The sequence below is a fragment of the Melanotaenia boesemani genome, chromosome 12 (genome assembly GCF_017639745.1).
Source record: "Melanotaenia boesemani isolate fMelBoe1 chromosome 12, fMelBoe1.pri, whole genome shotgun sequence".
In the NCBI taxonomy this organism is placed as follows: Eukaryota; Metazoa; Chordata; class Actinopteri; order Atheriniformes; family Melanotaeniidae; genus Melanotaenia; species Melanotaenia boesemani.
The window spans coordinates 6,528,253-6,542,474 of NC_055693.1; the positions used below are offsets into that span (position 1 = coordinate 6,528,253).

The 14,222-nt window shown below is 39.3% G+C and overlaps 1 protein-coding gene across 5 annotated transcripts in view; it reads right to left on the reverse strand.

Moving 5' to 3' along the window:
- enox1 (ecto-NOX disulfide-thiol exchanger 1) overlaps positions 1–14,222 on the reverse strand; it is a 125,646-nt gene that overhangs the window by 25,167 nt on the left and 86,257 nt on the right. For all 5 annotated transcript variants that reach the window (XM_042001691.1, XM_042001687.1, XM_042001688.1 and 2 more), the window contains 4 exons: positions 12,818–12,985; positions 12,536–12,742; positions 9,596–9,829; positions 506–718 (listed from right to left, as the gene is read on the reverse strand). In XM_042001691.1, coding sequence (XP_041857625.1) covers positions 506–718; positions 9,596–9,829; positions 12,536–12,742; positions 12,818–12,985 — 822 coding nt within the window. The remainder of the gene's footprint in view (positions 1–505; positions 719–9,595; positions 9,830–12,535; positions 12,743–12,817; positions 12,986–14,222) is intronic.

Below are 14,222 nucleotides of genomic sequence, written 5' to 3' on the forward strand. Positions count from 1 at the left end.
TTTGCTGCTGTTCCCTTCTCTCTCTGACCCATCTTTCCTGTCCAGCTAAAGGCCACTAGAACCCAAAACTCCTTAAAAAAACAAACAAACAAAAAAAAGCAGTTTTAGATTCAGAAAAAAAAAAAAAATAAAAAAAATAAAGTTTTGATTTTTGATGATTGGATGAAAAGCTACTGCATTCAAATCACAGTAATTCTTCTAGCTGAAGTTTTATTAAAAATTGCTCTTTTTTATTTTACAGATAAAATCTTTTCTTTTTCTACTTTGTGATTTTGTATTGTTTGGTTTTTTTTATTCCAAGTTGCTTTCTGCTATTAAAACATTCCTCAACATGCAGAAACATCCTATTCACATCACTAAAAGTGTGAATAGGATGCTACAAGTCAGACTTACCTGAACAACAGCACAGTTCAGTTGTTACGGTGAAGCTTTTCCTCGTGCAACGTGCTCATCTGTCTGGAGAATTCTCTCAATGTGACTGTATGTATATAAAAAATGTCCTTACACTGTGTTAATATGGCCAGTAGGGCATTCTTGAAGACCTCTTTGGCGTGCTCCATCTCCTCCTCGTGTTGAGCTTTCTCACTCATCAGCCGGCGAACGTGGCTGTTGGCCGACTGGATCATGGAGTAGAAGTGATTGGCGGTCCTGCGGTTGACCTCACCCCGGTCGATCCAGGTGAACAGCACCGCAATGGCTTCACAGAATTTATGGTCATCTGTGGAAAGAGGATCATATGGATAAAAAAGAAAACCAGTCAAACCAGACTAAGCAGAATACATCTGTGTGACATTAAGTTTAACCCCAACTTGTAAATACAAGCAGACATGAACTGAAATTTTACTTCATGATAAATAAAGATGAGTTACAAGAGAAAAGATTATAATTCACCCTGAGAAAATAAAAGTGGAGCTTTGATGGATTGAAAGGAAACTGCAGTTGAATCGTCAATACAGAAGAAATTTCTTTTTTAAAGGTAAATGTCCGTGGATATAAAAACATCAGGAGAGTTAAGATTTCATGCTTCTATGGATCTGAACAGAGACAGATACTTTCAGTTTGCTAGATAAATCAGAGCTGATGCACTTTGATTTTGCCACCCAATAGTTTTACTGCCTTCTTACTTTTTTTTAAAGCTCTGTTTTAATCAATCAAACAAATAATGTTCATAGAGCACTTTTTCATTCTAAGAAACTCAACGCAAAGTGCTTTACATTAAAAACGTAACAAAAACCTCCATCTTTACCCATCAAATCCCCCAGGTCACAAACCCGAGCCACACATAGAAATAAATAAATAAATAAAAGCAGTTAGAAAGATAATCAAATAAAGCAAGCCAAGTGATTTGATTTGTTTCTGTAAAGCTGCTAGAAAACAAAAGCTATAAAAATGTTTACTTAAACTTAACAAGCTCACCAACTTTTCCTGCTAACTTCAATCGTTAAATGTACAAAAATGTCCTTTTCTGTGGCACTTTGTCTGTTTTCAAAAATGTGTGTCCTGCTGTTGCAGCTGATGGCAGCAAATTACAGGAAAAACATCCAATATCAGTTCAAACCAACATGACAGAACCAAACCAGTGGAACCTCTCATCATCAGCTTGTTTTAATATTGTTTCAAAGGGACACACAACAGCTTTTTAAAATCCACTTTAATTTGGCATAATTCCTCATAAACTCCCAAATAAAATCCCTTCTGGTGTTGACTTCCTACCCAGAAATCCTGTTTCATGCAACATCACACCAAATTGTGACTGATATGAAAGCTGTTTCATGGGACCTTTAACATTCAGTCAGGCTAAACAAACAACAGAGCAGCAAGCGAGGACTAAAATCCTTCTCTGGGGTGCTCACTGTTCATGGCTTTGAACCACGACACGGATGAGGATCACAAAAGGGCTTTTTTATTTCTAACTTTTTAAGTGAAACAGTGAACTGGTCTCAGTCATGGGAAGTGGAGATTCTCTATGGACCTCTGTTGAACGTGTTCTCCCCCATTTGAATAATATCTAAACTGCGCCACAGAGCCGCTGACGATCGCAGTACAGAGTGAATTAGAGAGCATTTAATAAGCTCAATACCCACTGCAACACAACCTGTAAGAAGACACTTTCCCCAGCTCTGATAAAGCCCCATTCATACACAGCAGCAGATTACAGTCACATTACAGTGAGCACAATGAAGCGCTGCTGAACGAGGACGACTGAGGGAAGAATGGAAATTTATTTCCCCTGCTGTTAGAGGTGAAGAATGGATTGAAAAGGGTTATTCAGATAGAAAGTGTGCATGTTTATGTTAGGCTTTTAAGATGGATGAAAAACTGAGGCTGAGGTCACATAGAAGCAAATAATAACAGATCAAAGCAATTGGCTGAAAAGTAGAGACATAAAGGTGGAGTTAGAAGGGAACATGGTTTTGTTGGCAATCAAAGAGTCATTAAACTTAACGTTTGTTAATGTTAAAGTTGTTACTTCTTTAACTGACTGCAACATCTCTCCCTAATCTTAAATGATAAATGAGATGCACATTTCTTATTTTGTGCACTAAAAAGGGCCATTAAATGTGTTTTTTCTCTCATTAAGCATCAATTGGCTCATTACATCACTTTAAGAGGTAAACCAAAAACACAGTTTCTATCTTTATTGATTAACTAAAAGATTTTATTGTATTACAATTAGGGAAATATTAACCCTTTAAAGCCTGACCCTCTTTTTTGTTATATTTACCATTTATTACCATGTGATATGTCAAAATTATTGTAGTACAGTCTTCTGGTTCTTGGTATCCACCAGGGGGCAGTATCCACAGACTGTGAACAACAGAATTTTGCACAAAGTTTTTACCATAAAGTGATGTAAAAGGTCTCAGAAACTGTATGCATCAAATATGATACATACAGGATTATAGGGTTAAAGAGCTAGTCACTTGTAATCTGCAGCTTTACCACTAGATGTAACAAAACTCTTAGGGGCTGAGTTATGACGAGGGCAAAACTGCTGCGCTATTTAACATTTGCTGCGCAGTTTTGCTCTGGTTATGTTTCTACGATTAGCGCCTGATCTATTAAGACTGCTCCTGTTATCATTTGCGGAGCAAACAGCAGTATTTAAATGAGGATTTAGCGGCGCTGTTTGCTCTGTCATGTAAGGTTCTGGAGAGCAAGGAAACCGCAAACGCAAAATTAACTTTTATCCGATAGAAGTTGAGACAAATAAAGGAGACAAATAAAAATATTGCGGAAGTCGAGGAAAAAAATCTAAATGTCACCAGAAATGCTGCAATATAGTTTCATATTCAAGTTCAATTTATTTATAAGGCACACTAACAACAACCTTTAAGAACCAAGGTATTGTACATATAAAAACATGCAAGGAACAAATAAGAAATAATAAAGGTTTAAAAGCTATAAAGAAATAATAATAATAATAATAATAATAATAATAATAATAATAATAATAATAAAAGACAGGCATGATAAAGTCTTTAAACTTATCCAGCAATTCTAATATTGCAACGCTGGATCGTCTCCACAATCCTCTTCTCTGGCATTCTAAATATATTAATATAATAGAAAAAAATGCATTATCTTAGTCGCCTTTCATGGTGTCTGTGCCTCCTCCTTAAAATTATTACTGCAGCCATTGCGCGTATACTGTTGTGCCAATTAGCACCTGCTTTTCAGAAACGCTATTTTTAGAGCAAACATAAACACCGCAAACTATTTGCGGGCTACATGAATCCCACTGCTGCGCAAACCAGATTTATTTGCATAGTCTCCTCCCACTAATGTGCACTTTCTGGCCGGAACGCCCATAATGCATATGCAGTAGCTTCAGAAACGCAAAGTGGAGAGCGGCGCAGTTTTGCCAGGATAACTGACACAGTTCCATGTTTGCGGCTTTGATAGATAAGCTTGGGCCGATTTTAGCGGAGCAAAGCCGTCTGCACCTGTTTTAGTACACGCAAAGCGTTAATAGATCAGGGCCTTAGTGTATAAACCCACTGGACAAATCAAAGACTGTGTCAGCATGCAGAGTATGAGGAATGAGGAGTGATCAGTGATGAGGAGTGGTGAGTGTGATCGTGCAAAAGCGACCATGCCTCTACGGAAGATAGAGGTGGAATAGAGTGTCTCAGAGACCCGGGTGATCAGTAGCAATCCCGGAGCAGGAACCCAAGCCACCCCACTACAAAGACGACCCCAACCCAGAGGGCTGCAGAAGAAGGCCCCTTCCACCGGACACAGGCCCCAACGGGCCAAGATCAGCAGCCGCCAACCCTGCCAGGCACCAGTCATCCAGGGTGGCGAGAGCAAAGGGCCTAGGGCCCCAAAAGCCCAGAAGCCTCACCCCCAAGCCTCACCCACAAGGCACCACACTCAGGATAACCAGGTACTTCCAGACGACCACCTGAAGTGGGCCAGCACCCACCCCAATGTTCCAGCCGCACAACCTGGGAACCAGGATACCACTCCCCACTTCCTCCCGTTACCCACCCTCCCTCCTCCCCACAACCACCCCATCCTCCCTCCCACCCTCCTTCCCTCCACTCACAAACACATGTCCACATCACACTTAACCATGCCCTGAGGACCCCAGTGGACCAGAGCAGGCCCCAAATCCGGCCTGGCATCCACAGTATGTGTTACATGCTGTTAAAATGATCTGGTGGATGTAATACTAATAATAATAATAATAATAATGATTACATTGATATTGAGCTTTACTGCTGACGACAAAAGCATTAACATTGGATGCATTCATTTACTCTTCATTCATACTTGATGATGGTAAACTACATATGTAGCCATAGCTGACCTGGGGCACACTGAAACTGGGCAGTCAGTATGCACCAACAGCCTCTCTGACCACCACCAAACATTCATCCACCAGCAATGCTGACACTGGAGACAAGTGGGGTGAATTGTCTTGCCCAAGGACACAACAATAAATGACTTGCTTTTGAATTAATTCATTTAAACTACACTTAGATAAGGTAAATGGAGAGCTCAAGATGTCCTGATATGGTCCAAAAACTGCATTTTTAGACATTAAACTTACTGATATAGTTTTTAATCGAAATACTTATAGTGCTATGTGAATATCATCAGTGGCATTGAGAAATGGCTTCAGTAACGGCATTAGTAAAAAAATATGCAAATTAGCCTCATGCTAATACATCTTCCATCAAATATTTTTAATATGACTGAAAAGCACCATTGGGGAAATATCTTTGCAATTAATATTTATACATCTGATTCCCAGTACAGGCAGTAAGTCTGAAATGAGATTTTTAACAAACCAGCTGAGGGAGAGAAAAAACACTAAATTAACAAAAACAAAGCCTAAAAATTCTAATATGTTGGCTTTGAGATAACTGATATGAAATTTTCCAGATGACTTTGAGGACAAAGGAAATGTATCATAATAACCATAATAACAGTAAGAAGTAGTGTCTGATTGAAATGGGATTAAATTGCACAAAATTACAAACAGCTTTCTACTGTAAATACGGAGTGTTTTCAATCATTCCAGATGAGATTCAGCCTCAGCAGAGCAGCGGACACATGGAGGAGGAGGAGTGACCTTCACACTCCTCCTCACAAACATCACTCTTCACATGCTTCTCACTCCACACCTCATCTTCACTCCCACGCTCTGTCTTCCTTCATCAAATCTCCTCACGTGCAGAGGAGGCAGCTTCAAAGCCGGAGAGAAGAGAAAGAAAACAAACCCCAGTGTTTAATTAAAAAAAGAAACACCAGACACATGAGGATCTGTTAAATGAAGCTTGTGTGGTGAAAACAAACTCATTTTTAAAGAATCGCTGTAACAAAGTGAAGATCTTACTTGCCTGAAATGCCACTTGAATTATTCATACTCATGATTCATTTTTTCACTAACGCATTCCCACTCAGGTGCCAGAAAAGTGCCAGAGAAGATTTTTCACAAGTTCCAGTAAATCAAAATTTAATACATTCCTCATGCCTTGCTAACAGCGGGCAACAGTACCCAGTGGCTGAAAAAACTTTGGCAATCTTCTGACTTTTAAACAGACCAATCTGTTCCATACTCAAGATTTGGGGGATGCTAAAATGCTAAAGTAAGATGTACTTTTGTAAATGTTAACCTTGCCATTATAAGCATTTATCTCAGAGTGCAGTTAATTCCTGTTCCTCTGTCAACCAGTTAAGCAGCCTTCACATCCATCTTTCCTTCTGCTCCTGAGCTTTGATGATGAATAATGGCCAGTGGGTGCTTTTGCAAAACATTATAATGACATAGTGAACATGTGATTTTTCATCATTTATTTTCTATGAGACTTCAGACAATAATGACTGAATCAGAAAGTTTTGTCATAATTATCATTGAACTGTGCAAAACTTTTAGAAATGACCTTGGAGCCCCGAAGAGATGATTTTCTTCATCTCACAGCAACAATGAAAATTGTATTCTGACTGTTTTACATGAATTTAAAAATATATATTTCAATGTGATGTGTCTTTCAATTGCATCACATTTATCCTGTTGCAGAGGCAGGATTTGTCATCAAGTGAGCTAGAAAATAAAGATTTTAGAAGGGTATGTTACGACAGGGTCTCTTTTAAGGGAAGCTGTTATGATTTTCTTACCCTAACTACATTTGTTTTAAAGGTGCAGCGTGTGACAAAATCAAAGGTCAATGACAGAATCATGTCATGTATCATATAAAAATCCATTTCTATTGGTGTCTAATCCGTTTACAAGAGTAACTTGTGTTGTTTCTTAGAATGAGCCATTTACTGTATATCTACTTGCTGTGGGTCTACATACATGGCAGCTTGACTCTATTGTACAAAAGAGAAAGAAAAACCTGGGTTCATCAGATTTTACAAACTAGGATACAGCATGGTGAATATCATCATTTGGTGGATGGTGGACCTCAAGGCTGATCCAGATAAATCCAGAACCCATGTTCAGACAAACTCACCCTGGGGCCACACGGCTGCCTTTTCATTTACACCTCTATGATCTTTGCGTGTAGTACAGTAAAATCAGACACAGCTGAAATGATCTGTTCCTTCATGTTGAAAGTGTTTGCAGACTGTGCTGTCTAGTCTGCTCTCAGCTCATTGGACAATTAATGAAGCCGTTGCTGGTTGGTTGTAGTGCCATGCAACAGCGACAAAAATTAAATATTTTTCAGTTTTTCTTGTGTTGCATCGCAAGCTCATGTGTGCACGTCTACGTGAGCGAGTGCAGCATTATGTCGCCTGTCGCTTTTCTGGAGGAGGGCAGATAGTTTTGCCTCATCGCGTAAGTTCCATAGAAGATGAATAGAGAAGGAGCGACGTTGCCTTTTGTGTGTCGAACCCATAACACTGTAGTACCAGCTTTGCACTAAAAAAACAAAATTAGCTACCTATAGTGCAGTCATCACTGCACCTGAGGCCACTGGATCCACTCACACATGAAAACATGTTTATGCTTTTGGCCACTGATGGCCACCATCCATTCACACCTGTGCTTGAAATTCGAAGCCATTTTGATTCCCATCTTTGCTACTAGATGATGGTAATTCTTATACACTGTACCTTTGAGGCTTTAACCTAAACAAATGGGTTACTTTTATGCATCAATCTAACAAAACCAATGACCAAATCTAGATGGGTAGTGCATCTCAATATGTTTTTTTGAGCTGTAAACAACACAGTATTACTTAATTTTGATGAAAACCCACCTATACTGTTAATAAAATTAGTCATTTTTAATTTCTTTCAATTCTGTGGGTACAAAATGGCTCATAACACCCTCTACAGGGTAAGACCAGGTTTTGTTTTTCGTGACGTAGAGCCGTACTTGAACTGTACATGTGCTCCTCTGTCACAAAAAATTTTTTAAAACACGGCCCCTCCCTCAAGATGCAAATGTACAGATCCTCGCCTGGCAGGCATAGAAAACCACGCCCACCAACGCATATGAACGGATTTTAACTTATATGGTGTAGATTTGCTATTTACTGACGTCTATTCTTTCACAGAGTTTCTACAGACAGCATAGTTGCAACAGATAGCAGCTTAAATCGTAGCAGCGGCAACTTCTAGTTGCTACGATTCGCCACAGCTTTCCAGAACTGGCAACAGCGCTAATTGCTCAGACTGATACGGTTCAGGACCACCTTCTTGTGTAGCTGAGGAGATCCTGAAGGAGAAAATTCTTCCACCTCAAAGACCGCTCTGGCGTAGGTGCTTAGTGAATCTCGCTTTCCATCTCAGTGGTCGCTGAGCTGCTGTCTGTTAATCATTTCCGCTCCCTGACACCTCGCACGCCAACCCCTGCATTTTTCAAAATTTGGATGGAGTTATGCAAAAAATAGGTGGTGTAGTTACACTTTTAAAGCTTAAAATTTATATCAAATTTAAGAAAGAAATTTAAGTGAATCAACAGATTAAGTTTAGAGACAATTCCATAAACACCATCCTTGTATTACACTGCAGCTCTCTGTTTTGACTTCTTCACACTGTTGCACACAAACAAAGATGTTTGAATCTGTCTGCTCTCATGGCCACTAATGGTGATGATGAACATCAATAATTGTGCAGTTTCCAGAATGATTATTTTTTTCAGTTGTCATAGCAGGTGATCTGAAGAGCGCATACACACAAACATGTTAGGAGTCACAATGTGAGCACTGTGGGCTCTGTCTGCTTCAAAAAGCACGTATAATATGTTTGATGAAAGTGTTTTTTTTTGCATCCATGGAAACACCTGCAGGTTATACACTGCGTCCTGAAAATTTTAGAGGACTAGCGTAACTGAAACACTAAGCAACTGCCCATCAATGCAAGACTTAAAAGAATATGGTGTGTTTTTTTTAAAGTGCGGTTGTGTTTAGTACTTATGACTAATTAGTAACTTACCAGCAGGAGACAGTGGACAGAGAGCTTTCAACTTGGAAAATCAAAAATATCCTTGACAGTCAAGAGTTAAAAGAGCTAAAAACTCAGAAGGGGCCAATAAAAGGAGCAAAATTTTTTGATATTTAAAATAAATCCAACTGTTCTGGAAACAGTTTTTTAAAAAAACACTTTGTAGATCAGATGTCTGCTGTTGTGTTACATGCCATTCTGCAGCTGAGAAGTGTTGTGATGAAGTAAACAACAGTCAGATGCAGAAGAGATGCGATCAAATTGCTATGAATTCTTTTTAGTTGGAGCTGGTTTGGATTGGGACAACAGCTCCATCCGTTGATAGACTGAGCGAGTAGGTTCTCACCGTTGTCTTCTAAGGTTGCCATGGTAAATCATGAACATCAGCACTTTCCACTCAGGTTGTGAGAAATAGTTTACCATGTGGTCCTGCAGAGGGAGTTCTAGCATCAGCCTGGCCTAGTACAACCTCTTAGTAAAATAATGTCAATGTTGCTAATGTTATGAAGGCTATGTTACAACAAAAATGGAGGAAACTGGTGAGCCAAGCCATTCAAAAAGAAAATGAGGATGCCAAATAATCAGAGAAGTAGTCTATGGAAGTATTTTAGTTTTTAAATGGTATTATAACAAAGATAATACCATTGGCTGACTTGCAGCCATATGATGTCACTCAAGTCCTGCTTACCTTTCAGTCTTTCTGCCAACATTGTCGCCTCATGTTCAGAGTAGTGAACGATGGGGGGAGGGGACGGCGGCCGCAGGCGGTCTTCGTGGATCTTGCGGCGGTGTCTTTCCTCTCTGGCCAGTAAGCGCTGTTTACACTCCCACTCATACAAATCATCTCTGGCTTGGGCAAAGTCCACATGGATCCGCCCGGAATCCTTTTTATCTGTGCTGGATCCAATGCGCATCCGATATCCTGAAGCAAAGAAAAAGAACAATGAAAGATAGTAACAACATTTGACTAAACTTTTCCAGGTAGGTTCTTGAAAAAACTGTGTAAAAAACAAAACAACCTATCAAAACTTAGGAAACATACCTCATTAAAAAGCTTTAAAAAATGTGTGAATGGACACTTCTTTCAAAATCAAGATCAAAAAGAAATTAACTTTTAGTTTTTTTTTTAAAACAAATACATCAAATACATAAGAGAATGGATGGATGGATGGATGGATGGACATCTAGTAGTCTTGACATGCAAATTAGTCAAGAAGTTAAAAGTTCTTGCACTCGACAGCGATGAAACATAGTGCCAACAAGAGTGTAGTTTAAATAATAAAGAGGATTCTAAAACGTATTCATTAGAGCCATCCATCCATTATCTATGCTGCTTATTCCAACATAGGGTCGCGGGAAGCTGGAACCCTTTCCAGTGGCTACTAGATGAGAGGCAGGGTACACCCTGGACAGGTAGCCAGTCCATTACAGGGTCAGCACAGATTCAATAAGGCAAAAATAATCGATACACCGAACGAATGAACCAACACATGCACACAGCAAAACTACCAGAAACAGATTTTAACAGACTCTTGAGACATGCTCAGTGACCAGTTGCTGACCTGGTCTATTAGGGCTCCATGACTGAACTATAAGAGATCTACTAAAGGAATGAGGATTTGCATCCTTGTTATAAAAAAACAAAGGTTACAGAGAGCCAAAAAGAAGCCATCAAACTATATGATATTCAGGGATATATAACCAATGCCCTTTGGACAAACAGTAATAATTTAAAAGTGGACTTGACAAAATCTAATTTCTATCATTCACTTATAACTTTGGTGATAATTAAGTCATGATAATGTGTCATGCCATAAGTGCAAACAGAGTGAAAACCTGTCTTATGAAAGACACTGAATGACATGGCCAATGAGCCGCTCAGATTGCAATCCAGGTGAAAATGTACATTTTTATGTCAGCTGCTATATGAAGAAAGTTGAACCTGATTGATGAAGTCTGTGCCTCAAACATTTCAAACTATCATGAAAGCCAGAGGAGGTGCAATAAAGTGCAAAAGGTTATTGTTTTTCATCATTACAGATTTTTTTTCCTCCGAGGGACTCCAGGCTCTGTGACAGACTTACGACCCATCCAGGTTGTACCCTGCCTCTTGCCTGATGGTAACCGGGATAGGCTCTATTCTATTCTATTCTATTCTATTCTAATCTATTCTATTCTATTCTATTCTATTCTATTCTATTCGACAGTCATTTAGCAGATGCTTTTATCCAAAGCGACTTACATTTGAAAGTAAGAATAACTCAAGCAAGAATTCAGACAAGATGGGATATCATCATCAAGTGGTAGTCAGAATGCTGTGAGTCCAGTTGGACCCAGGTGCTGTCATGTGGTGCTAGAGGCAGTGCATATCATTTTTTTTAATAGTTTTTATTTGTGATCTTGTATTTTGTTTAAATATAAGATCACGAATTCATCAAACAATATCAACTTGGGCATAGTGCACGCAGCTTCTTCAGTACTTGGTTGAGCCAAAGAGCTGGACAAATCTTTCCAACTCATTCTGTTGAGTGGAAGAGTTAAGCTAAGTACGGAAATGCTCCTTAAACAACTGAGTCTTTAGCTTGCTTTTAAAAGTGGATAAGGACTCTTCGGATCGGACAGAGTTTGGTAGATCGTTCCACCACCGGGGGACAACAGAGGAGAAGAGTCTAGCTACTGATTTTGCACCACATTGTGGTTTTTCGCTGGCAGAGCGTAACTGTTGAGAGGGAGTGTAGCTCTGGATTAAGGAGTGAAGGTAGACCGGAGCCGTTTGGGTTGTTGTTTTGTAAGCCAGAAGCAGAGCTCTGAATTTGATGCACGCTGCAACTAGAAGCCAGTGAAGAGCGATTAGCAGTGGAGTGACATGAGCTCTTTTGGGCTGGTTGAAGACCAGACATGCTGCTGTGTTCTCAATCATCTGCAGAGGTTTAACTGAGCATGCAGGCAGGCCAGCCAGTAAGGAGTTGCAGTAGTCAATGTGTGAAATGACCAGAGCCTGGACCAGGAGCTGTGCCTTGTGTTTGTACTTACTATGGTACAATGTACCATTGTACTTACTGCAACCTATAGTTGTCGCTCTGATATACAATTATATAATATTTGTATCCTTTGCACATCATTCAACATTCTGTATTATCTTTGCACTTCCTTTATTTACATAGTCATATTTACATATCAATATCTGATAGCTATTTTCATTATTACTTCATCTTGCCACTGCACTTTATCTGCCAATTCACTCTTGTATTCGTATTTTTTTCTCTAATTTATTCCACTTTGGATTTTTTATGTTATTACTGGACTACTGTAACAACGCAATTTCCCTTCGGGGATAAATAAAGTTGTCTGTCTGTCTGTCTGTCTGTCTGTCTGTCTGTCTGTCTTGTGTTCAGTCAGGTAGGGTCTGATTCTCCTGATGTTGTAGAGAGCAAATCGGCAAGATCAAGCAGCCGAAGCAACATGGTCCTTAAAGGTCAGCTGGTTGTCTACCATGATACCAGCCATCCCATTCCTTTATATGTGTTTAAGAAAAAATATGTATAAATTAAAAAATAAGACACTTTTGGGTTATATTTATGAATTTTCTCCTATATGACTGTTGGGAAAAACCCTTCAATCTGCTCACCTGACAGGTAGATAGCCTTGTCTATCATGAACTCCTCGCAGAAGCGGATGTGGCAGAAGTTCTTCTTGCTCTTGCGGATGGCAGTGATCTCCCCGCACTGGTCAAACACCTCCCTGATGATGTCCTCTGTGGCGTTCTCCGGCAAACCTCCAACAAACACCGTTTTGCAGCCAGGGGGACGCTCCCGTGTTGAGGGAGGGGGAAGATCTGAAACACAGCGTTATCAGGTTGGGCTATGTGTTTTATAATGATTCTTGTTAGTCCTGAATAATAAGTTCTTACTGGGGTTCTGAGGGAACAGTGTGCAGCTCTTGCAGTGAATAATCTCCTTGATGATCGGTACATCAGAGGGAACAGGTGGAGGTGGGACCAGGCTGATGCCAGCCATCATGGGGTTTATCGGTGCAATGAGGCCCAAACCGGGTTCGAATCTCTGGATACACAGAGAGTCTGTGGGACAAAATGACAATAGATAACACAGAGATTCAGATTTGTGTTACTTTCTACAAACACTACATAACAAGGAGGCAGCAGAATTGGGCTGCAGACTATTCAGGCCTGGCCGACTTGTTCTCACAAATAGCTGTAGTTACTGGGTCCAGAATCGTGTTGCATGTTATTAGCTTGCATTTCTGTAGTTTTCGGTGGCATTTTATGCCATGGTACATTGAGAGGATGACACCTATTTCTGAAATTTAACCCTAATCCTTTGATGTGTTATTTTAACATCATAAAATGACATGAGAAAAAAAGCATAAAATGAACATAAATTACACAAAAATTGCTGAAAGTGGCATTCTACTCTAAATATATACCTTGCAATGAGATTATGTTGTGGTGGTTTATCTGTTGGTTAAATGGATATAAGCATTTAACTATTTTCTTTGTCTTACATAGCTAATATGGTTGTTTTTCCTTTTCTAAACAAATCAATGCATAAGCACTGATGCATAATTACAATTCCAAATGCCTTATACAGAGTGCCAAACAGCAGAATTTCACACATTGGTATATATGCAATGCAAAAAACATTAAACCCAGTAACTATCGTATCATTTTTTGTGCACTACACATCTTGTAGCTTAAAGAAAACTTGTGTAAAATGTGTGGCTCAGTTTAAAATTATGTACTATACAGTATACATTTATTCTACAGCGTTTAAGATATTTGCAAAAGTGTGAAAATGTTCCTGCAGAAATAAAAATGAGTTTGCAGAAAGAAGTGAAAAGCCAAGCAGTGTTTGGAGCTCTTTACTTCCGGCATACTTAACTGCAGAAACATCAAGGACTGAGAGATTGAAGGAGTTACAGGATGTTGGAGGTTTACTGATGGAATCAGTATTTTCATACATTTTCTGGCTTCTACACAGTCACACTTTATGTCTTAACATTTTTGTTTTTTTCTACAAACCGGTTTGTTAAGAGTGAAGTCACACATTATAAATTTGTGTTTAAAACTACTTTAATGCTCACGTCTCTTACACCATACTTTATACATTAAAAACTTGGGCATTTTGTCTCAGAGTTAATGCGACTGTCCTTGCGACACTCAAACTCCTGGGTCATGGGCTGTATTCAACATGTCATAAAGCCATGTAATACACAATAGATTTATAAAAAAGACATTCTGTGTCCAAAGAAAGATTCTGCCACTTTGTTCAAGGATTTTTAAAATACATCTTAAAGTT